This window comes from Rhynchophorus ferrugineus, unplaced genomic scaffold (genome assembly GCF_030347505.1).
Source record: "Rhynchophorus ferrugineus isolate W39M unplaced genomic scaffold, kcgeb_rfMv2 rfM9, whole genome shotgun sequence".
NCBI classification, from domain to species: Eukaryota; Metazoa; Arthropoda; class Insecta; order Coleoptera; family Curculionidae; genus Rhynchophorus; species Rhynchophorus ferrugineus.
In genome coordinates this window covers 41,098,819-41,124,500 of record NW_027472588.1, presented here as the reverse complement: position 1 = coordinate 41,124,500, position 25,682 = coordinate 41,098,819, and the positions used below count along the sequence as shown (strand labels likewise).

The 25,682-nt window shown below is 31.2% G+C and overlaps 2 protein-coding genes across 8 annotated transcripts in view; one reads left to right on the top strand and one right to left on the bottom strand.

Annotated features, from left to right (window-relative positions):
• Positions 1-25,682, bottom strand: part of LOC143202999 (solute carrier family 35 member E2A) — a 173,246-nt gene that overhangs the window by 54,201 nt on the left and 93,363 nt on the right. The gene's annotated exons all lie outside the window — the stretch shown is intronic.
• Positions 6,194-25,682, top strand: part of LOC143202998 (uncharacterized) — a 44,283-nt gene continuing 24,794 nt past the window's right edge. For 5 of the 7 annotated variants that reach the window (XM_076415069.1, XM_076415067.1, XM_076415071.1 and 2 more), the window contains exon 1: positions 6,194-6,511. In XM_076415069.1, the coding sequence (XP_076271184.1) occupies positions 6,489-6,511 (23 nt within the window). In that variant the 5' untranslated portion in view covers positions 6,194-6,488. The remainder of the gene's footprint in view (positions 6,512-25,682) is intronic. The other 2 variants (XM_076415072.1, XM_076415070.1) reach the window with 1 other exon arrangement.

The window sequence follows — 25,682 nt, the reverse complement described above, 5'->3', positions numbered from 1 at the left end:
AATTATGGGTTTTAGCTGACTAAAATTACTCGTAATGAGCGATAATGTTGAGGTCGTACGGTGACTTCGTACAGAAGAACTACTGGTCCAGGAATTTCATTTAATTTTCGATTCGTAGAAGTGTTGCTTTATATTGATATCAATAGCTGATGATATTGATAGCAGTTACTAGCATATGTGAATGTTTCCTTTCCTTTTTTTGGGTCCATTCTCACTAATTTTGAACAAAAAAACGGATAAGGCAAAGGAAAAAATTATATATCATGATGAAACCTTACTGACTTCATTTTTGATTTCATTTTTTACTTAATAATGAATATAAAAGCGTCTGACGGTCATTGAATGCTGTATGAAGCTAATGACAATCATGCTCAGTCGACTTCAACATGTGAATGCTAGTTTTGACGTTTTAAAAGGGGCGTTTTGACCTCGGAGACAAAGAGAGTTCTGGCCAGCCAAAAAAAATGTTGAAAACGAGGATTTGAAGGCATTACTCGATGAAAACATCAAGAGGGTTTGATTCATTACAATTACAGAGCACAGGCGCAATAATGTTATACTTCAGCATAATAACGCTCGACTACATGTTGCAAAACCGTTGAAAACACTAAAATAGGAAGTGCTACACCACCAGCTGTATTTTCCAGACCTTGCCTCTTTTAATTATTACTTGTTCCGATATTAGTTGTAATGTGTCGGAGCAATTCGTATTGTGAAAAATGAGTATAATGTATTTTGTTCCGATTTTTCATAATAAAGCTTCAAATTTTAAAAATCCTTTAAAATGATATTATATTAGCTCTAGTTTTTATGATAAAATACAAAATATATTTACATTTTGAAGAAAATGGCAAATATTAGTTATATATGCTAGAAATATTTAATTAATTGGTTCAATCTTTGTGGTTGATCAGTTTTTTTCTTCAAAATCAGTGACATGACGTATTGAAGACTTGTTGATTTATTCTTCCTCCACAGTGTTTTCACTTTTTATCTATATCTATTTTTAAAAAATTGGGTTGAAATAGGAACTGGTAAGCTGGGTAACGTGAAATAGGCTGAATAGCAGACGGGAAATTCGAGTATTTCACTGTTTCTTTTATTTCGAGACAATCCTGCTTTTCTAGAAGCAGTGAAGTAAAAATATCAGCCATCTAGATGGTTTGTAAGCTGTCGTCAAACTATAGCCATGAAAAAACATTGATCGCTTTTTATCTTTCAGTTGTTCTTGTGTCATAACACGACTTTCATAACAAAATAATGCCAGCAGGTAGTCTTAAAACAAATCTTACGATTTCGAAGTAAGATATATTGCACTAATTATAACAAAAAATGCATGAAACTCCTCATTATAGCTACACTGTACAAATTATGGAAGATGAAGTTTGAACGGCGTATAAAACAACACTGAGGGTTTGAATCTACTCTAACATAAAAAAAACCCATCTCTAGACGTCTTTCTCGTCACACCATTCAGTTCTAATATGAACACGTTGCCTTGTATTATTTTTGCCACAAGTACAAATAGTACTATATAATATGAACTTCAAATTTCCTATAATGTTTATATCTTGACATATTGTATCATACTATTTGAAATTAGGGAGTAAGGAAAGGTTTGATGGAGCTGAATCAGGCGAATATGATGGTTGCCTTATATATAATAAACATTTTAGATATAACAATGCTTCAGATAATATTGGTTCTAGTGACTATTATATTGTTTGAATATAGAATTGTTTTGCTAATATTTAAACAAATTTTTTGGATCATATTTTATGTACATTTTATATTTAGCATACAAATTATAGCAAAAAACAACAATAATTACGACAGAAAAAATTTATTAATAAATATCTCTGAAATTATAATTTTAGCTACTTTATTGTCTCTTTTGTTTTCATGTTATTAATTGCAATTTGTTGGTAAATCGACCAACAAGTCAGCAAATATTCTTTCTCGTCATTTTTCATTATAGCTTCTTTCTAGAGCGTCTGATCAGATATGGCATCAATATTTTTGGGAAAGTAATAAGTGTAAATCAAAAAACTAATTTTAAGATGCATAAACTCTTTAATATTCTATTAATATTTTATTATAACTATTTTATTTCATATATTTTGCCATTGAATGAAATTATCAGTCCTTTTATTAAAAAAATCATTAAATCATTATAATTATTACGACACAGATTTACCAAAGGTTGTATGAATCGCTGACATTTTGCAAGAATCTTCATAAACTTATTAACGTGTAAAATGAATCGGGATTTTAAAGAAATTGATTCAAATGACCTTTACGTCACTTTCTTAAACGATTTTTTGCTATGGAATAGTGACTCAGACTGTGAATTAGTTTTGATGGATTTATATGTTTTTCTATAAGTTCGCGTTAGTTGTAGAGAGTCAAATTATACTTCTGTGATGAAAATATTATTCATTAAAATATATTTATACTTGCAATTTAGTCATCACGCCATATATGCGACATATGTGTTGTGAAACCCTGGGTCTAGGTCAAATTGCCTTGAGAAGCAGTGAGTAGGTCTTTGTATTGTATTATGCGCAATTGCGTGGGTATATTGCACACATTATTTTTCTTAAAAAAAGCATTTTTATTTAACCGTGTCGAAATATCAATACTTTTGTCTAAATATTTCACGACTATATGCTATACAGTGGTTTGTTTTATTCATAATTTCATACTAATTCGTTTAATTAAGAACGTTTTGAAACCAAATAATCTTTATTCAATTAAATTTGAATTTGTTGCGGAAAAATGTAGGGAAATGTCCAAAACCGTCGATGGTGCAAGATATCATTTACATTATAATGTGATTTTAGTGAAAGTGCAGAAAGTACACATTTACCAATCAGTTAAAGCTTTCGAATAATAGATTAGATTGAGACAAATACAGGTTTGATGATAATATAATCACTTGTTGATTAATTACGGTAAAAGGGAGGGAGAGGGAGCGAGAGAGATGGTGATATGCTGTACTTTTCAGTAAGTTCCCGGAGTATTAACAGTAAAATCGGGGAACCGGTTTGTTATAGCGACGTTTTGTATCAAAATAATTTCAAGATGGTTAGCTTTGTTATTGATGTTTATGCGGATTATAACTGATTGACTTTCTGTGGTTAATTTTTAGTTTCCAACTTTGGGACTAATTACTAGAATTATCAAGTTCAGTCCAACTATGCAAATTTGTCTCTTATTATAGTGTCTGTTGTCTCCAATAGCAAGAATTGCAGTGTCATTAGCAAATGTAGCCATAGTGATATTTTGCATTTGTGATATATTATAATAGGTCAATTGAAAAGTCCCCGGCCTGACAAATATATGGCGCTACTAGAATTAAATCCATATGGTTTTAGTTAGTCCTAACCCTCAAAAGATGCCTGTATAAATTTGACAGCTGTCTGATCAATAGTTTGTGAGTTATAACATTTTGAGTGAAACAACTTTTTTCTATTGTGAAAGAAATGGATAAAAAGGAATTTCGCGTGTTGATAAAATATTGCTTTTTGAAAGGAAAAATAACGTCGAAGCAACAACGTGGCTTGATACCGAGTTTCTGGACACTGCCCCAGGGAAATCAACCATCAGGGATTGGTGTGCTACGTTTAGACGTTGTGAAATGAGCACCGAAGACGATGAACGCCCGAAATCGGTTGTTACCGACGAAAACATTTAAAAAATCCACAAAATAATTTTGAATGAAGGTAAATTGATACTGAATGAAATAGCAAACAATCTAAAGATATCAACTGAACGTGTACATCATATCATTCACGAATATTTGGGGATGAGAAAGCTCTGTGCAAAGTGGGCGCCGTGCGAGATCACTTTTGACCGTAATAAATGAGTTTTTGCGTCGATATGTGACAATGGATCAAACATGGCTCCATCATCTCACTCCGAAGTCCAATCGACAGTCATCCGAGTGGACTGCACATGATAAACCCGCTTCAATGCGTGGGAAAACGCAACAGTTGGCTGGCAAGGTTATGGCGTTTGTGTTTTGGGATGCGCATGGAATAATTTTCATTGACTACCTTGAGAAAGGAAGGGCCATCAACAACGACTATTACATAGTGTTATTGGACATTTTGAAGGATGCACTCGTTAAAAAGGCCACATTTGAAGAAAAAGAAAGTGCTGTTTCACCAAGACAACGCGTCGTGTCAAAAATCCATGAATTGGCCTTCGAATTGCATCCTCATCCATCGTATTCTCCAGATCTGCCCCCCAGCGACTATTGCCTGTTCTCAGATCTGTTCGTTTGAAGAAATGTTCGTCCAATGAAGAGGTGATCGATGAAACTGAGGCCTATTTTGAAGCAAAGGACAAATCGTACAACAAAAATGGTATCGAAAAGTTGGAGGGTCACTATAATCAGTGTATCACCCTTGAAGGCAATTATGTTGAATAAAAAAAACTAATTTTGTCAAAAAAATGGGTTTTAGTATGGTAGGCCGGGGACGACTCTAAATCACCGCTTAAATCATAAAATTTAAGAAAATACAGTAGCAATGCTAAGTAGCTTGGGATGATTCTTCTCCCAGATACTACAGGTACAATTACATACACCGAGACCTTCGGATTCTAATTCTCGTAGAGGATATTAAGAGGTTCTCTTTAAGATAACTCCTCGAAAACACTGAATTAGGACGCAGATCCAGAAAAAAATCAAACCGTACGATCTAGTGTAGTTTTGTAGTGAAGTACACTAAGTGAAAAAAACACTGAAAAGTGCTACTCACTCTTATTATATTAGAAACTAAGCACCATTGGCTATTCCTAGATAAGTACCTATAGTCAATTCAAAACAGCAGAGTACCCACGTGACCTGTCAAAACATCGCAATGTTCTAAATGCAAAATTCTAATGTAATTAAAATAATGAAACAAAAATGTTATGTATTATAATTGATTTTAAAATTATACTACATCTAATACATATATCATGGAAGGACTTAAAACTACAATTAATTAAAGAGCCACAATGATTTATAGGTTACAGTTTCTTTTTATTACATATATACATTGAACTTTTTCCACACTAGTATAGGTAGTTCTAGGAGCGTTTTTTTATGAAGTGGTATCCCTCGAAGGCCTAGTCCACCTAATTAACAATTATATATCCTTCGATGCAATGTTTCCTTGTAAAGTCATTGTGATATTACTAGTTTTCTCCTTAGTTTGTCCTGTTACTCCCTGTATACATCTTTCTTGATAAAACTACATTTAATCAATGTATTCTCCTTAATGCATTTGCCATATCTGCAAAACAGTTAATATGATTTCTCTTCTCATATATTTTAACCAAACGTTCATGTATATTCTGAACAATAACACACATGCTCATAAAGCTTTCACACTTTATAATACAGTTTCCTAAAATTAAAGTATATCAACTGTATACTGACCTTTAGTTGTTTCCTCATCACCAAACCAACATTTATAAAGTTTTATTCAATCACTGTCACTTTCAGAAACACTAATCAAGTTAATAACAAAGCGGTTTATTTCCAACCGAAGGTATTATTTTCGACAATGCCTCTTTCCATAAATCCAGACAGTTCTGGTCTGAATATCCTTTTCGACCTGAATGTCTCTTGCAATACCCCATATCAACTCAATGGGATTAAATATGCAGCGATAGTGCTATATACTAATAATACTCTGTGGCCATTTCTGATGTTGTTGCAGTTCTGGAAATAATCTTATTTATGATACTTTGTTATTATGTTCAGTGGTGTATTAATTAAAACTTAACAATGCTTCTTGATATCTATGAGATAGCTATTTAGCATGTTTTACTATACAGACATTAACGTGGTATATCAAAAATACTGTATATACGAAAATACTGTGAAAACAAGTTTTAGTAACATATCATTTTCAAATTATTCCCTTTACTCTGCTATTAGAGATGCATGATTTAAAATCTTCTCAGCAGACTTACTAGAAAAGAATCTTGAAGAGAATTGTCTTCAAAAATACTACTTTTAAGGTATTTTCTGTCTTTTGCTGTTGTTTACCATTAATTAGCATAATATGATATTTAGAATATGGGACAATTATTAGCTAATTCGATTGGAACGATCGCAATAAGAAAGTGTCGAGTCGTCGAGTTGCCTGTGGTGTTGTACGGGGGTTGCCTACCCGAATGAGACAGAAATCACGAAGTGAGAATTAGTCCCACCTTCCTGCGAGCCGCCAGAGACCGTTCTTTCGTTTCTTCGGCCGAGCTCAACACACTACGTCTTCGACTCGTTGCGTATTCGAGTCGTGTCTGACGCGAAGGTGGTTTGTGAAAGAGCAGTGCGGTGTTTGGTACTACCGACCCAGGAGGGTGTGTTGGTACTAAAGCTCAGTGCCACCCTCGACATTTTACATTTTCTAGCGTCGTTTTTACCGATTCGCATTCCCATTTAAATTTTTTTCTTGTCGCGTTCGAACCAGCGAAGGAGTGGAATAAACATGTATTGTCGGGGGCTCTTTATGTAAGTACCAATCGATTATTTTATGTAAGTTTTTCTATGCTGCGCGACAGAGAGAGCGAGAGGGAGAGAGAAAGGCGTAACACGGCCTGTTACCCGAGTAAAAGGCATTTTCTTTTTGTTGTCGCTAATATATAACAGCGCCGATTATTTTGTAACACATTTTTTGAAACAGGAAATGATATATGAGAAATGTTGAAGGTTTCGCGTCTGGGCTCGCTCCAATATGTTACAATTCGAGACGGAAACAGGTTTTTCGATTTGGACACTCGTTCAAGGATAAATTGGCGATCGCATTTTCTTCTCGTGCTCGTAAAAACCGACTTTTTGGAGCGTTTCATATGCAATAAAAAAACAGTCCGTTACGGAACACTGTTCTGTAAAAACATTAGTTTTACGAGAATACTGATTTTAACTTGGATGTACTCGTAAAAGACGATATTGAGTAGTTTTGGTGTTCTTTATTATTGAGACCTTTCATATGGTGTAATAATTAGTTAATCTCTTGGTTTCTTTGTTCTAAACCAACCAATTTTGCCACACACAAAAAGAAAGGTACCTAATTAGATGGGAGTTTATACCGCAAAATATAAAGGTCAACTTTGGTGACGTGTTTTGAAAAAATGACCAACTAATTAGTACCATGGTCAACTAATATCCTGTAATTGACATGTCCCTTTCGGGGGTTCTACATGTGGCGGTAGTATTCTTTTTAAACTTTTTAAGTCTCGTGATCTCTTAGAACGTCAACAATCTGTCCGTGAGCAATAAGTATTATTATAAGATTCCCTTTATATAATATAACCATCCTGACATGTAGAAGTGATCTGCTGTAAAACTAATCTAAATTTTATTCTAGATACTATCCTAACTTATTCTAAAGACTATTCTAACTTATTCTAGAGGTTATTAAATCTCACTTTATGTGTCTATTAATCAGTTGGTATAGTTGTTTGAGCATATGCACTTCACTGTCATAGTGCACATTTAACTATTTGGCGAGTTCATTGGGATGCACCAATAGCCTTTCAGAGTACTTTGCACTAACACTTCAAATCACACTCGTTATGGGTTCTAGGCGGATATCGCGTTGAATCAGTTTGTTTGACACGTAATATGGGGCATCGACTATTACTCGCAACACTTTATTCTGGAACCTTTGAAGGATATCCATGTTAGATTTGCTAGTTGTACCCCACAGTTCAATGCCATAGGTCCAAATTGGCCTAAGTATTGACTTATACTGCAAAATCATGTTATCTAATGATAATTTAGATTTTGCGCCCTATCAGCCAATATATTTGGTTTAGTTTAAGCCCAAGCTCTTACTATATGCTTTTTCCCATTTCAAATGTCGATCAAAATGCATTCCCAGATATTTAACGTTGTCTGCTTGCGGAAGTTCATGATTATTCAATTTTAGTGAGGGACATGTTTTTCTACAAAGCGTGAATGTCACATGGGTAGATTTTGTCTCATTAGCTTGCTTTTGAGAGCCACGTATTCAACCATAATTCAACTTTGTTATATTTTTTACAATTTTATTATATCATATATAAAAATTACCTTTTTTGAGAGACATTCAACTTTGTTAGCTTAGAATGCTCTGTTTGTTGTTATAACCTTACATTTTGTTTCTTTATCTATGGTTTCATTTCCTGATGTCATAATTCCAGTTAATTAGTTTTCTCTTGGAAAATGGACTGAAATATATGTATAATAACCGCAAATTAGCAAATGCTATCTTTTATAAACATATTAGTGGAACTAACAGACATGGTCCTGTCCGAACATTGGCTTTTTGTTTGTACAAGTACTACAGGATAATCACATACAACTAGTGATTCTGTTATGAATCTGAACCATTTGTCGAATCTATATATATATATATATATATATATATATATATATATATATATATATATATATATATATATATATATATAAAGATTAAGATTAAAAATATCTCTGTTACTTAAATATACATAACGGAGAGCTAATTTAGCCGTAATAGCAGATAACTCATTGAAACTCTGAAATTAGTTTAAATAAACGTAAAAATTACATAAGAATACTATTAGACAATAAATACCGAACAGTAAACATGAGTAAAAAAAGCATTGGATACTTTCTCCACCTTAGATTACTACGGTTAATTATTGGCGCTTAATAATACCTAATTAACACGAAATTAGTACTGGGTATAACCGAAAACAGGAAGCTCTTATTTGGAAAAAATCCACAGCTACTAGCCGCAACAACTTACAGCACATAAAGGTCAAGTGGATACACCTAATCATAATTTCCATTCACACACACTACCTTGACTTTTCGAAAAGGAAACACACGAAGAATAAATGTTTTAAATATCGCTCGTTGGCAATAAACCATCGGTGCCGTCTCGTCTTCTGCAAAAAAAATTGGATCTATCTCAAGGATATTAGCCTGGAATCATTTAATAATCGATAGGTCATCATTTTCAGGTTTTTTTCTGTTCGTCGTGTATTGGTCATCGCGTTCTATAAACCTTGGCATTGTACCATCGTACTTTCATCTAGCTTCGTTATTATGCAGTAGTTTAGTTTTCCTGTGTACCAGGAAGCAACATTAGCTAAAACTATATATTAGTTGTTAATATTTTCTGTCAAGGCCTTCTAACATCGAATTCCACGAAGAAAAATTACAACCAAATCGTAGATTACGTTTCATTTCAGCAGCTGATACAAATTTTCACTCCTAATTCATTTGTAACTCAAGCATCGAACTTCTTTCGATAACCAGTTTTATTGAAATGATCTAAAAGTGTTTTATGGTCGATTTTTACTTTTATAGCAAAATAGCGAGATGAAGTTTATGAGATTACTTTGACATTTCTAATAATTTGATTGATTTCCACTGAAATGTATGAAATGAATGATGAATTACTATTATCTATCATGGGAGATTCATCTTTAACATCAACATTTCTGAAATAAAAATTATTATCGATATAAACACCACACAGTTTTCGATGAGAAATTCATGAACTAAAAAAGCAAAACATGATGAAAATTACTTGTTCGTTGTCCACTATTGAATTTCCATTTTTCCAAACCGCAATAACTTTTGTAACCTTTATAAAAATTAATAATTAAAATCATATCTACATGACACAACTAGTACAAGAATAAATTTTAGTATTAGTCTGAATCTTAAGACTTCAATTTAGTACTTTGAGCTCAAATTTACTATTAAAAAAATTATTATTAACGAATTCCAAATAATCTATATAAATAAGAATGAATCACCATTTATGTTCTTATGTATGTATGTATGTATGTTAAATTTATGTACGTCCATAGGTACAGAACCACTACACCAAGATAATTTTTTGCTGTATTCGTTATCAGGACAAGGTTTCTACAAAAAAACTTAAGGAAAAGGTTTCTGCATTTAAATTTTATGATATGAAGAAACGACAGTTGATCAAAAATTGATATTTTTATTTCAAAATTGTCTTCCGAGCAGAGGAATTTTATTTAACTAGCTTCATATTTGTTGAATTAGAAAAAATAGCGTAAATATTTATTTATATATTTATATATATATATATATATATATATATATATATTCAGAATGGTTTATATGGCTATTTTAACTCTTAGACCAAGTTAAAAAAACACTTTTCTTTAGTTAAAATTAATTTATAGTACGATACATTTTATTAACAATTTGCTGTCAAAATAATCAACGATAATTATTTTAAATTAAATGTTAATATTCCGTATTAAAGATTTTATATTCTGTTAGAAAATTAAAAGAATTCTATTGCACTTTGCTGAAGATATTTTACTTAGTAATTTAATGCGAACTATACAAATGAAAATGCAATTTAAATTTGATTTATTTTCTTGTCCTTTTGTTATTTAACAGTCCTGACATTTGCCATTTTAAAATGTCATATAATGCGGTATGCACTTCGAAAAAAAATGAACATTCCGTCACCAACATCGACTAGTACGTGTCGAGAATATCGTCCAATATCTTCTCAGGCAAATAACAAACCGAGGCAAGCATCTTCTTCTGGTCGGAAGATCTACCACCAGCCAATTCTACTCTGAAAGCGATAATTACCCGGGTGTTTGGTAATCGGTTTTTTTCTAAGCCCGTTTCTATGGTAACACAAGAAACTACTTTTGCATAATTCGAATCGGTCATACTGCAAAGGCTATTGGCATTGTGGTTGTCGTCAGTTGGGAAACGACATCGGTACAGGGAGTGTTTAATTGTTGTTGACATACTTCGTTTATTTTGTCCGTGTTTCGCGGCAATATTTGGATAAATTTCACAAATTTTTCGTCTCAATGTGCAACGAAATTGTTCAAGAATAATTTTGTACGATAAAATATATTTCTGGTTTTATTTAAGGCCTGAAGAAGTGGTCGTCTGAAGGAACGACTTCTGGTTGATACAGCGGTTGGGCTGTCTATTTAAGTATTTCAATGGATTTTACAAGATTTGTTGATGCAACGTTGTCAAGTTTCTTCTGAATTCATAAATTAGATAAAAATATTTTTCTGCATGTTATACCAGATATATATAATTGATAAAGTATAAATGTAATGAAATAAAATGGAATAAATGATTTTTCGCTTTATTAAACCATTTCAATCTTCTTTCTTTTTTCATTTTTCCTGCTTGTATCCACCCTATAGTTTTATTTCGTATTTTATAGATATTTAACTTTCTTTATCTAATTATCGACTATTTTTGTGTTCTAGTATGGTTCTTAATATTCTCTTTTTTCTTTTCTATTCTTTATTAGTACGTTATTAGTGTGTAATATATTCTTATTTTTAAATTTTTTGAGATATGTAAGTGGAAAGAGTATGTTAAATAAAAACAAACAAGATGCTGTATAAGTTTTTTGGATGACAATTTGAATTATAAATCAGCAGTTATGAGTTCAATATAGTTATCAGTTCTTAGCAGCATTGTTAACAACCATTTTATATTATAAATGAGGACAAATATATAAGAGTAATAAGGGTCAGCGAAGAAATTATATAGTTTCTGAAAAAATAGGAAGACAGATTGCCTGAACATAAAAACATCGAAGTACTACAATTGCTCGAGACTGAAGAGAACAAAAACCCTTTGAACTGATATAGTTAATTATTCAAATGACGTGGAGTACATCCATCAAAAGCTAATTAAGTTTAGGTCTGAAATATGGGTTCTATGAACAATATGAAGGAGAAGTAAAAAAACTATAATCCCTTCAATAAAAGAGCCAATGCATGTCAAAATTTATAATGCAACGTTGCCGCACCAAATTAGTTTTCGTTTATTTTGAATGTGATAACCTAATATTAATGTAAATAAAAAACAATGAAACAAAAAGAATGTTATGAACTATAATTTATTTTAACATTGTATTACATCTATTGTAGGTATCTATTGAAGGACTTAAACAACAGTCAATTAAACAGCCACAATAGTATGTGGATTTGAGTTGTTACAAATCGAACTTAATAGACCGATTTGGTTACATGCTCGGACGCATCATACTTCATTCTGTCTCTTTTTAACTAGAGTAACGTTAATTAGTAAAATGAGAAAGAAAGAGGCTCCGAATTTACGATTTTATAAACTGAATTCGGCAATACGTTCGACAGTGTTGATGACTAGATTACGTAGATTAGAAAGACTATAAACAGATGTAGTCAATAGCTAGTTGTGCCATGTGCTTTTTAAATTCAAATAAAAGTTTTTGACATATATCCAATGGTGGCCTCTTCTATTGTTCAACGAAAGAACTTGTGTGTGTACCCATCACACCATTTATTATTACATATTCATTCAATACGTTTGTCATTCAATATTATTTACGTTTTTATCGGTTATGATGTAAACTAGCCTCAGGCTTTGAAATTCCTGCCAATCACGCCTCACTCATGCCGATTTAATCGCGAATTTTGATTCCAAACTTTCTATTTATACCAGCTTTCTATCAAACGAGGATTAATTCTTCAGGATCCAGTGGATATTTTAAGGAATCTCGTATATCTATATGTTACTGAACTTAATAATACACATCAACTCTTCTAATTCCCCCTAATCATGCCTGACCCACATTTTCGTCATTTCATTATTGCGTTCGATTTTTTTCGGTGTTTCCTTGTTGTTGCAACAATGACTGCAGCTGGGATGAATACACGCCACTTAGTATTCGTTCCTTCGAAAACTGTACTGTTACTTATAATTTGGATTCCACTCGCGGGTCTGTTTCACGGTCGTTGTTTTATAACCAACGAAAAAAAAAAAAGACGAACGCGATAAATATTTAAACAATTCTAATTAGGAATAATGGTTGGTGGAAGAGTTGGCGCTGCGAAAATGTCAGCGAATGCGAAATGTGCAAGAGTAATCGGTTGGTTGGATGTCGTAGGGTCGGTAATATAAACGACAAATAATACTACTTTCTACTTTTATCATCGTTTACGTATATTTTTATGCAATATTGACGCAATAATTAAGTAACAATAAAATAACTATAAAAATAACAAATTAAATGTCAATATAGTGGGTTTCATAAAAACAATTACAAGAATTAATCAAACTTCTGTAATTCGTGGTTACATCACTATGATTAGAGCTTACAATATCATAATTTAATAACTGTTTTGTCAATAAATACAGTTTCCCTTGAAATAATTGTATAAAATTTTGTTTGTATTGAAAAATTACTCACTGTTTTTATACATTTCATATATTTAATCTCAGAGCTAAAATCGAGCTGATCTTGATTCGTCGCCCGTTTCGTATGAAGACGATTTTTTTTTCGGTGAATTCAGGATTATATTTTTAATTTTTTGAGATATTTCTAAAAACTAACAATGGTTTCAATAAAAATCGGAGCAAATTAATATTTAACAGTAAAAATGCCTACCTCTCTAACGAATTTTACTGACAAGAGAGGGCCTCCATTATTTCCTTCTGTTCAAAGTAACTGATTTACGTTTTACGGTTTATAACCTGTTATCAGTATTCTTTTTAAGAATTTAGCACACGTTTGACAACCGGACGACTTTGGCGGGCTAGTTCGGTTACACGTTCGATCTTATCAAACAGCGTTGTGTTTCTTTTTAACTCGAATAAAATGAGAAGGAATTGTCTGATTCTAAAATTAATTTACCAATTACGACAGACTAAAGATTAAGCATGTTGATGACGTTTGTAAAAAATAACTTTGGATGGACTATATATAGGAGATAGAAAAAGGAGTAACATAGGACAGCTTGTTGTACATTGGCAACAATGCTTCTTCTTCTTGTAAAGTGACTGCTCAGTTTATATGCCAAATCATGTAGGTTAAAGATAGAGAATCATCAGATGTTAGCAATAAGTATATTTTAAAAATAAGTGTATACCGAGGACAAAAAAAAAACAATATGAGCATCTAACATATGCACAATAATTACTTCTCGAAAAGATTATACCATTCTTCTACTAAAATATGCGCCAATTGCTTCAATGATACTAGGGGTGGAAATCTACTACTCACTTTTTGCCCTAAAACTCACTTTTTTACACTCTAATGAAATAAATTGAAATACTTTTTAAAGATATTTTCTAGATCCTGTGAAGACAAGTAGTCTGTCTAGTTTTTATTTAACTTTTTGGTACTCTTCTTTCTTGGATTGTTGGTTAGTTTACTTTATATCATTATCGGTTTGAACAAATTCTGTTTCACTTCATTAAATCAATTCAACCTTCTTTCTTTTACCATGTTTTCTGCTTGTATCCACCCTGTAATATTATTTTCCTTGTTGTATATATCCCTGTTCTTCTTTATCTAATTATCGACCATATTTGGAGTTCGAGTTATTGCACCATACATTGTGATTGACCTTATTAGTGTGTTATATATTCTTATTTTTCCATTTTTGATATTTATGTATGTTTACCTCCTCAAATTCTTGATTTTCAATTTTACATTTTCTATAGGATGATCACAATACCATTCAATTAGTGAATTTGTTGTGATACAACATGAGGCAGAACTCCCGCTATCATTTTGATTGCCTATAACTTTGCTCAAAGAAAAGATAAGTAAGTTTGGTTTTCACAAAAAGTTTATTGGGTCTTGACATTTCTTTTTCGTTATGATTGAAAAATTATATGGGCTAAATGGTGACCGCGATTCGCTACACAACTTTCGGCGGTTTTCGAGACATTTTTCATGACATCCTGCAACATTTGAGGTTGAATTTCTTCAATTTCGTGACGAATATTGTCTTTAAGATGTTGGGTCGTTTGGGGCTTATTCACATAAAATTTTATTTTGAAAAACCCCATAAGAAAAAGTCGTGGAAAAAACGTAATTCAATAACTGAATTATTGAACGAGCTGTGTGGGCTGTGGCCCCATCTTGCTGAAACTACATGTCCTCTAGTCCTCGCTCTTCCATTTCAGGCACAAGAAAATTTCGAACCATGTCTTGGTACCGTTCGGCAGTACCAGTAACAGCAACATCTTGGTCATTTACAAAAAAAAATAGGGACCAATGTTTCCAGCATGAATACCACACCATACAGTTGTTTTTAGTCTTTTACCGAGTCTTTTTGCGAAACTAAACTATTCTCAAGTTAGAAATTAGAAAAATCTCAGTTACTTAAGTAGTTTTAATAGAGACCCAATTTAGCAATAATCGCAGCTGACTCTATGATACCATTGAATTGATTAATACTAGAATAAAATTCAACCCAAAATCATCGCTTTCGCAAATTGTAATTATAATAAAGACAAAGCTAACAAAAACGACTTTTTTGACTGCATTATACGATGAGAGTATTTACGATAGGGAGTGTCCGGTGCTTTATTACCTTTGTTACGTATCTTCCTGCTTCTGGTACTCATATAATACTTCCTTTACCACAAGGAATTATGGCGATTGTCTTTTCCGTTCTTATGTTTTAGTATCTTGATTAGGATTTGTTATGTTAACATTTCACCATAAGTATTTACGAAAACCTCAGTATTACCTTATAATATATATATATATATATATATATATATATATATATATATATATATATATATATGTATATATATAATATATATATATATATATATATATATATATATATATATATATATATATATATATATGTATAATTTTATATTTAATTTATATAACATTTATGGTAAGTAAAACTTACCATAAATGTTACTGTATACAAATTCAAACATTTCCAACGCACTGAGAACCTTTTCTTGTTTACACTTTGACAAAATGTACGAGAAGTGAAGCTTGTCAGCGACGCTCCAATATGAAGTTGGTTACAAATGTAGTTGATGCAATTTAATACACAGCAACACCATCTGTTGTAGATCCTTTAAAATTAACGCAGTTTTTTAATTATTATCTTAACAATGAACACACTAAATAATACAGAAATTACTTAAAAAGTATCATCGATAAATCGTTATATCTATCGTTGTTCGTACGGGACTAAAAATCATATACGTTTCGTGCGAATAAGATTCTGCAACTTAAAACATATAAAATTACGAAACGCAAGTTATGTACGAGATGATTTCTACCATACCGATTGCGGAATTTCGTAATTCTGGTTTCTTCGTCTTCGACGACACCAGAAAAAGATTATCTTTAAAGACGGAACGAACATCATCGTTACGAAACGATTGAATAACAAAAGGACGACGTTCACGGCCTCCTGTTATCTCCGCGAGATTTTTATCCGAAAACATATTCGTAATACCGACGTTTTTCCAACGTTTGATATAACGGACGGAACACACCCTACGGAATGGTCTATAGCTTGAGAAACTCTGTGAACTTTAATAGCTCCAAGGTTTTTACTTTTACTCTTCATAGCGTTAACAATACGACCATTTGCATTTTGTATTCGAGGATACGTCACGGGCTATTTCGACATTTCAGTTTCGCGTTCGAAGACGAGTCCGAGACGATGAGCAGAGAAGATGGACGGTTTCTAAATATCCGCAGTCGGGATTTTAGTACTGGTACAGCGATGGAATTCAGCACTTATTAACATTAATTAATTAGAAATTAATTTGCTACACTGTTATCTAGAAAGTATAGGTTAGAAAAATCTGGTTGAAATTAATAGTTATTTATTAAGTTTTATGACGTAGTTTTGTTACGTAATCTTACGCCTTGTTTATAATATTTTTTCTTTCGTTAATCTTACTAATTAATCTAGTAAATTAACACCAATAAACTATTTGTTTTTATCCTAATTTTCTACGATTTTAAAATGCCAAAGTACTACGATAGACATTTTGTGCTTAACAATTATGCCACTGTTTTAAAAATACATTAATTTTTCTAATAACTTCACTGTAATTGATCAAATGGTTTCACACTTTAATCTTATGACTAAGCCATTAGTATGTAGGAGCTGGAGAACCTCGACATTGATGTACTGATGGAGCCTCTGTTTATGTCTTTGGTCATAGTACTTGATAATGTTATCGACACATTCTACCTTCAGGTCTTTATGTAGATTTTCAGCACGAATGTACCACAGAGATTGGACAGTACTTCGCAGTGTCTAATTTAGAAAATTTTTGTATAATATTTCTATCGTTTTGACCGTTAGAACCCCAGAATTGAATACCATAAGTTCACGCTGCTTTCAAGACTTGGTAGTAACGCAAAAGCTTATTATACAGGGCTGAATATGTACCCAATAACTAGTACATTTTTTGAAGTTCAGCATGAGTTGTTTATATTTTTCTGTAGTTCTGGTTCTATATCCACCTGATTATAGCAACAAGAGATCTTTCCTTATGAAACTATTGGTTGATATTGGTTTGTACTTGATTCTGTTGTTGGTGAAGTCAACATGTACCAATTTATTTTGATTCAGCTTGATATGCCATTTTTCTGTTCAGCATTGTGTTTCGGCAAAGCTGCTTGTAACTTCCAGGTTGACTTATCAACAAAATACAATGCCATTGTTATTTCCAGTCTTCGGACTATTTGTTAAACTAGATTTCTAGAATTGTCCTTAAACCATTTTTTCTAACTAAAAGTGTTTTTTGGGTTTAATGAATAATCAGAAAAGTGCTTGTTGATTTTTCCTTGAAAAAGTAGCAAAGAATCGATGACGTGTAAAAGAAGAATTGTCGTGATAAAAAATTAATAGCCGATGGGCTCATAATGGATTTTAAGATGTGTGTTGTCACATAAAGAACGTTTAATACTCAAATAATATTTCTTTTTGGCAGGTTGGTCCGACAAAAGCAATTTATAACAATTAATCTCAGTAAATCACTAATATTTAGAGTTAATTAGGAATAGCTGTGGGTTCGAACCCTTTTGGATCACGGTTGTAAATATATCTATGTGATTGTTTATAACCGTTACAGATGACAAATAAAATGGCAAAACGGTAATAATTATAAAGAAACAATATTATATAGGCTTGGTCGACGCCTTCTACTGTTACATTGGTCGCGGATTCGATTCCTGCTAAGGCATGGTTGTAAATTTAAGTTTCTGATTATACGGCAAGAGTGAAAAATCCGACAAGAAAAATGATCCCGGTAAAGTCAGTTACCAGCCGGTTAAAACCGGATATTTTCTGGGATGTACCCTTACTCTGATCCAATACTGTGGTATTTTATAAATGTTTTGGTTCTCATTTTGTCCATCTTTGTTACACCGTGTTACACCACATCTTGCAATCGAATGTTAGAACTGGTCAATTTCAAATATGTTACCTCAAAATTCAAATTTTGATCAACTCTTTTTATTTACTGTGCAATATATACTTGTTATTTATATCAAATTAGTCTATTAATATACTTTTTTTATTTATTAATTGGTTTAAATAGTTGATCAACTTTATAAGTGTGTTCAAAATTTGCATGTTTCTAATCATATTAACACACCATACATTGAATACTATATATGTTAATAATTATTCCTTTCAAGCTTTTGAAGCTTTATTCTTTTTACAGTTTGTGCTAATAACATTTGTATGTTATACTAGCTTCTTCAATAATTGTACGGATTTTCCGTACTATTTCCTTGAACTTTCATAGACTTACTTAAGCCACTCTTTATTATATCTTCTCTGTATTCTAACTGTCCTATAAGTCAGGCTCTTGATTTGATAAACATTATTTTCCATAAAAAGTGTTTGTTTTTGAGGTGCGGTCTTTTGACAACCTTCACATAGGTCAACTCCAAGGCTCATACGACCTCTTTGAACGAACTAACCCACATTAGATTATGATTTGTAAATGAAAAATAAGTTGGTAGAAAAAATGTGATATTGATCTTGTGAAGGATGCAATATTGAAAGGCATCCAATTTGTCCAAACGGTGTGAGAACATTGAATGACTAATATTCTGGCGAGTTTGTGTATATGTATAATATATATATATATATATATATATATATATATATATATATATATATATATATATATATTAATATGGAAATATCTGTAATTTTTAATATTTAATGTTATAAATATGTTTATTGCATTTATTTGATATTATTTATTGTCATTGTAAACATTAGTCTAATTTGTGTTCGTAGAGTAGTAATACTAACCTGTTTAATTAACAATATACTAACATATTCAAGCAATAACAATTTTGAAAATATTTTAGTCTTTTTCTAATCTTTATTAAACTCACTGAAATATGTTTTGCTGACTAAAATGACTAATATTTATTAAAGTATATTTAATATCTCTGTAGATACTTAGTATTTTAGTTTATTATATAAGTAACTTTAAAAGTTGCATGAATGTATTTGTATACTTGTACTATAATTAAAGTTAAGCTAATTTTTTCTAACTTTTAGGTAGTTTTAACATATTTTATAAATTAATAAAAATAATTGGATCTTGTGGACTGTTACAAAATGATGATGCTGTTACACAATATAATTAAGATTCGTCTCTATTCATCAATTTACATTTAGTTCTTGTGGATATTTGAATATCTTTCCAACATATCCAACAAGATTTTGTCTGTAATATTTTGCATATTGTTAACCTTTAATTGATTTTTTTACTTTCCATCCATACAATTTTTGGGAAATAGTTTATATTGCATAGCGCAATAACTCGTAATATTAATATCTAGAGTTTATTCTAAATATTTTCATTTATCAAATTATCTCAAGGACTTGTGGTATGAATAAATGTGAGTTCCTTTCGCTGAACCAAACCCTCAAGGAAGAATATTGTTTGAATATTCAGCTTCTTTTGCGTGAATTATTCGTTTCTTCATCGTCATACTCGTCTGTTTAATACAACCAGACCGTGACTATCTCTAGTCTAGCTTCAACGTTTTGTACATACTATTAACTTTATTTCATTCATTAATATCGGTCTTGTTTTAAATTTCGTATAAAAGAATGGTGTAATTAAAGAACCTTGTGGTAAACGTATACTTTTAACTGAAAAGAAACCTGAAACAACACCGTCACTGGCTACAATACTCGTTAAAAAAACCGTCTTTATTTTAATGCAAATAAACCGGTTGGAATATCAAGCCATTTGATATTTTAAATTCTCGAAATATCCACGTTAAAGTACCAGTCGATCAAGAATAAATCTTCCGATAATCGGTTTAACAAACAGCTTGAAGTAGTAAGCCAGTCAGGTTCGAGTGAGAGCTTTATTAACAAACTCTGTTGTTGAGAAAAAAGTGTCATCTCTGTAAATATCTTACTGATGACGGGAGAGCTTATTTTTGTTATTCTTGTGCAGCATTAGTTGCTCCTTGAAATGTTTTTCGACGATGGTCAAAACTGGTTAAAACTGCTTAAAAGAACTTGGGCGTTGGCACGTCGTATTATACTATATATATGCTATATATATCTCGGTAACTTAAGATATATGCATTTTTACAAACGAAAACAAGTTTTGATGATATTTTCTTCGAAAGTACTTCGATTTTGTAGCTAATTTTTGTTTTTCCTCTTTTTAAATTACAACTATTCATATTCATAGTGATTAGGCTATCTGAAACAACTCTAAATCCTCAATACGTTGTTACTTCTTGAACTACGTTCAGATAAATTAGTTATATTTAGCGAAAAGAGTATTTCCATTCTTTAAGGATTATAATATATTAGATTTACTGAAATGACATCTATATACCAGATCGGAAACACGTCAGCTGATGTCTGATGACTGTTCACAAAAAAAGTTACTGTTTGGTGTTTAATAAACAGTTATATAACGCAAAAATATTGCCGTTATAATGTTATGACCTCCATTCATGAATGAATCCAATGAATACTAAACAAATTTAAGGTAACGAGGTTCATTAACTGTCCAATTTAGCGAAGAAAATAAGCGACTGTGTGAGAAATAACGAGACAATAGGGGTAATATTACGTGCAAAACGTATGACCAACATTCAAATCTTTTATTACGTATAAGGTCTTAAAGTCTGTAGTAATATTAGGCGCTTGCGCAATATTAGGCGGTAATCAAAAGGCGATATGTCTGGTAAATACGCTGGATGTGACAGAACTTCTCATTCGAGCTGCGATAGTATATCCTTCACAACTGTTGTAAGATGTGTTTTTGACTAATGAGCAATGAAACAGCGATTTTGATAGGGTTCGACATGACATTTTCAGTTAATTCGTTTGGTAGATAACCATTTTTCCTTTTGGAACGCCTGGTTCATCAACTGTTAAGCAGTCTGGAAGTTATCTGATAATTTGAGGTGGATTTCCGTCCAATAAGTCTTGCAATTCACTGTCGTAGAACTTTTCTGGTCATTTAGGCAGTTATTTGCATAACATCAAAATTGCTAGTTTAAATTTATTGGAATCAGAACCAGTAAGCTTTGGCGGTAAATCCCTTCAAATAAAACAATAAAAAGAATAAATGAATGTTGAAAATGCAATTTTGAGCGTCCCATGATTTGCATATATAAATGAGATTTTGGTTAGGTTCCTATAAAGGATGGAATTTTGTGGCAAATGGTGTTGACAGAACTTACTAAGCCACTAACTAGTATCGTGTGGTGAATTGGTAGATATTATATGTATAATGTGTGTATATTTATCTGTAAATATCTGTAATTTCGAATATTTTTTATTAGTTAGCAAAATGCTTATGGTACTTATTACATGTTATTTATTATTGTGATTGTTAACAATAGCTTGAATGTTTTGTGTGTATAGTACTAACATCATTAATTAACAATGTACTAACATGTTGAATGGCATTAATTCATGTGTTTTTGTATCATACATAGTTACTTTCACAAATATTTTAATATTTTTATATTATCTATTAAATTTACTGAAATATATTATATCGCTAGTTTGTATTTATATCTATGTAGTTTTGTTTTTTTGACTAAAAAGACTAATATTTGTTAAGTATTTTATTATCTTTGTAAATATTTTTAACTTTGCATGGTTTATTAACTATTGTTCTAAAATATTGTCAGAATAACTTTTTTAAGTACTAAAATATAGACCGATTTTACAGTATTAACTTGTCCATAATGTTTTCTCAATCAATTTTTGAAACATTTTAAAGTGTATTATCAGCATGCCCAAGGGCTTTAGTTCTATTATTTTATACTACTGATATTTGACTCCTTAAGCGTCTAACTTTAACCACTCTTTATAAGAGTCCTAGCATTATTGTGCAATGAAAAACCTTAATTATACAAAATAATGGCCAATGAGTAAACAACAAAAGACATACTTAATAAAATTATAACAATAAAAGTGGTTGAAATACCTTCGAAGTCTGACAAGTAACATCTAGAGTTTATTTTTATATATGTTCTCTATTATCAGTTCAGCGACATCGTATGTATTTAAGTTAGTAACATATTGGGTTTCTTATTCTACAATAATTAACACTAATTAACAACTTGTTAGAAATTTCAAAATCATAACCAATCACGACCCGAGTTAAATTTCAACGACTGCTGGTGCTCGTTAAACACCCAAAGGATCGTTATTTTCGATTTCTGTCGTGGGTTGGTCACGCTGGCCATCATCTTCATCCGAGAGTGAAAGAGAGTGAAATTGGACGTGGCCAATCAAGGTCAAGCAATGACCTTCCAAATAAAGAAAGTGATTTTTTCGTAATATCTTTAATGTTAATAGGCTTCGGATGAAACCGATTTGTTTCGAACACTTGTTTTCATAATATTATTTCAATATAAGATTTTTTAAATGACTAAATGACTTTTAATTTTAATTTCATCTAGTTTGAATAAACTAATAATAAGCTTAAATTAAATAAGCTTATTACACCACTGAATTTTATAATAAAGTACCATAAGTAAGATAATTTTCAACACTGTAACAACTTTGGAGCAACATCAAATATAAGTATAGTTTATTCAAAGTTTTTTTGTACACACGCCATCAAGATATTTAATGTTTTGCCTGTTGCAATTTTTAAATTCGTCTTAGAATCAGACAATATGTTCCTTCTCATTTTATTCTGGTTAAAATGAGACCAAAATGCTGTCGGATTAGTTCGAATGTGTAAAGGAATGAGCCTGTCAAAGTCGTCCGGTTGTCAGACGTATGAAAAATTCTTGAGAGCAATAGTGATAAGAGGTTATAACTCTAACCTATAAATTATTGTGGCTGTATAATTAACTGTAGTTTTTTGATGTACTGTAATGTTAAAATAAATTATATTTGATAATATTTTTTTTCAATTATTTATTTAGATTAGAATTTTGTTGCATGTCAAAGCTAAACTGAACTAAAACTCAGAGTTGATGCGGTAACATGCGACGTTTTTATGTCACAAATTTAGATGACGTATGTAAAAAATAACTTTGAACAGACTATGTACATGATCTTTCTTTACTTTTATGTTATAAACACAATTTTTCATATCTGTTCTTAGATTAACAGGCATCAAATTAGATCAGAAGCTAAACAAATATATTGAGAAAAACCGAAGGATTAATATATAGATAACCGATCTGATATTGTCGTAATTCATTTGGTTTTTCCGCGCATTTTCTCGAAAAATATGAGCATCGTTATTTTGAAGTTTTTATGAATATTGTTGTCAGACATCGGGAGATTGTTGTTCTTAAATATTGTGCCGGATTTATCAAAGGTCAGTTACATTTAGCAGGTTTTTCGACTACTCTTATATTATCGCCTTTCATTTTGGCAGATGGGAGACTCATTGGTTAAAATTATAATAATTTTTGTATTATATCGGATATTTTTTCGATTAGTTTAGTCACTTTTACATAATAATTTTAATAAGCATTCTCGTAAAAGTTACAAAACTTCATTTATTTCTTTGAAATTGTTAGTAGTACAATACATCTCTTGAATAAGGCTTAAAATCGCAATTTTTACCACGGTGTCTTGTCGGGCAAATAAAATAGCACGTACAATCGTAATTTCACTCGTCAAGCTATGTAAACTTATTTAGATTAAAACATGCAACATTTTATTTCGAATTACTTGATCATTAGGCATTCATTATTGGGTATAATACTCTCTTTTATGGTAAATAACAAAAAACCAGCCAGTTTTTGTTGGTAAAATAGAAATTTCGACCTAACATTACGGATAGATTTTAAGATTTATCAAGATAGAGACTGCGTAGAAAGTTATCAGCTGTAGACAAAGACCTGGATTAACATTGGGGTACCCATTACTTTTTAAATGAATCTATCGTGATGCTAACTGATAGAAATGCGAGATGATTTTTTCAGTGTGACACTCCTTAAGTGAAAGTCCGAATGAGAAAAAAAATATACATTTATCTGCGTAACTTATAAGTGTTTAGAGATGATGGTTGGTAATAATTCAACCACGGTTTTCTTCAAGTTGCATAATAGAATGTTTAATGTTATTCAAGGTTACATCTTGTCCATAAAGTGGTAATGGAATCTTTGTTTCTTAACGAGGAATTATAATGTGGTTATGGATGGTTGTGTTGCTTAATGTTCATTAGTCAGAGATGCCTTAAAGATTGTAAAAAATGTACAAATGTCGGTCGTAAGATGTTAAACAAACATATTTTTTCTTTATTATTTATATATCTTTAGTTTTTTTTATGATCGAAATGATCTTTGTTTATGGAAATTGGTGTCAAATAAATGATCGTACAGGCACTACCATTTTAAAGATTTTTAAACAATGTGGCAATTAAAAAATAACAATGAAACAGTAATTTATAATGAAGTATTCTCACAATTAGGCTGAGCTTGATTGGTATCGATTCGTCGTTTCCTATAAAGTTATCTGCAAAATTTATTGGTCTCATCTTTGCTCTAGAGACCCTTAATATAATTGTTAAGAACGTTGTCATTGTCTTGTTGGAAAACAAAATATAATTTAGATTCAATATTAACTCGGCTAACAATTCAAGGCTAACTAGATTTACTCCAAAAGGGATGACATTAGATATCATTCTTTGTTCAGTTTCTCACCAATTTGAATCATATAGTCTTGTTATTACCAAAGTATTCCTAAACTACCAAGCTATTTTCATGCCACATTCACGTTTTGATTGTTTTCGTCCAGTTTTTATGCGATTTACCCCCTCAAAACTATTTCTGTTTTGATTACTAGTTACTAGTTGAAACTGACCTTTCTCCATTTTAAAACTAATAAACTCCAAGAACAACATGTTTATTTAAAGATATATTCTAATATATTTTGTCAATGAAAAATAAGATTTTCCCAAACTTTTGAACTCATTGTATATATAATATTAACTGATTTAAAAACTTAAACTGTAGTGATAACTTTTACTTTCTTAAACGATCAATTATCCGATTATTACCAGTAAATTATATTTAAAACAAACAAAAGAAAGTTATCGAATGCCGATTTAAGTTTAAATAATATTGTTCATTAATACTATATCGATTATATATCAATCAACTATTGATAGTTCTAACATTTTGTTGTTATTTTATTGTCCGAGTGTTTTCGCCATAGTTCTGTTTTACTTAATTTGTTTGACGTAAATTCATACAATAGAACGTTGTTTAGCATATATTAGAATGTAAAATAAAGTATATTATCGTTATTTGCTGATCGATGTTTCCTTCTCTCTTTCTCAGTGATTATATTCGATAGGTGCCAGTGCCAACAGAGCCTCTTCGTTTTTTTTCAGCAAATAGCATCATTATAAAAAATAT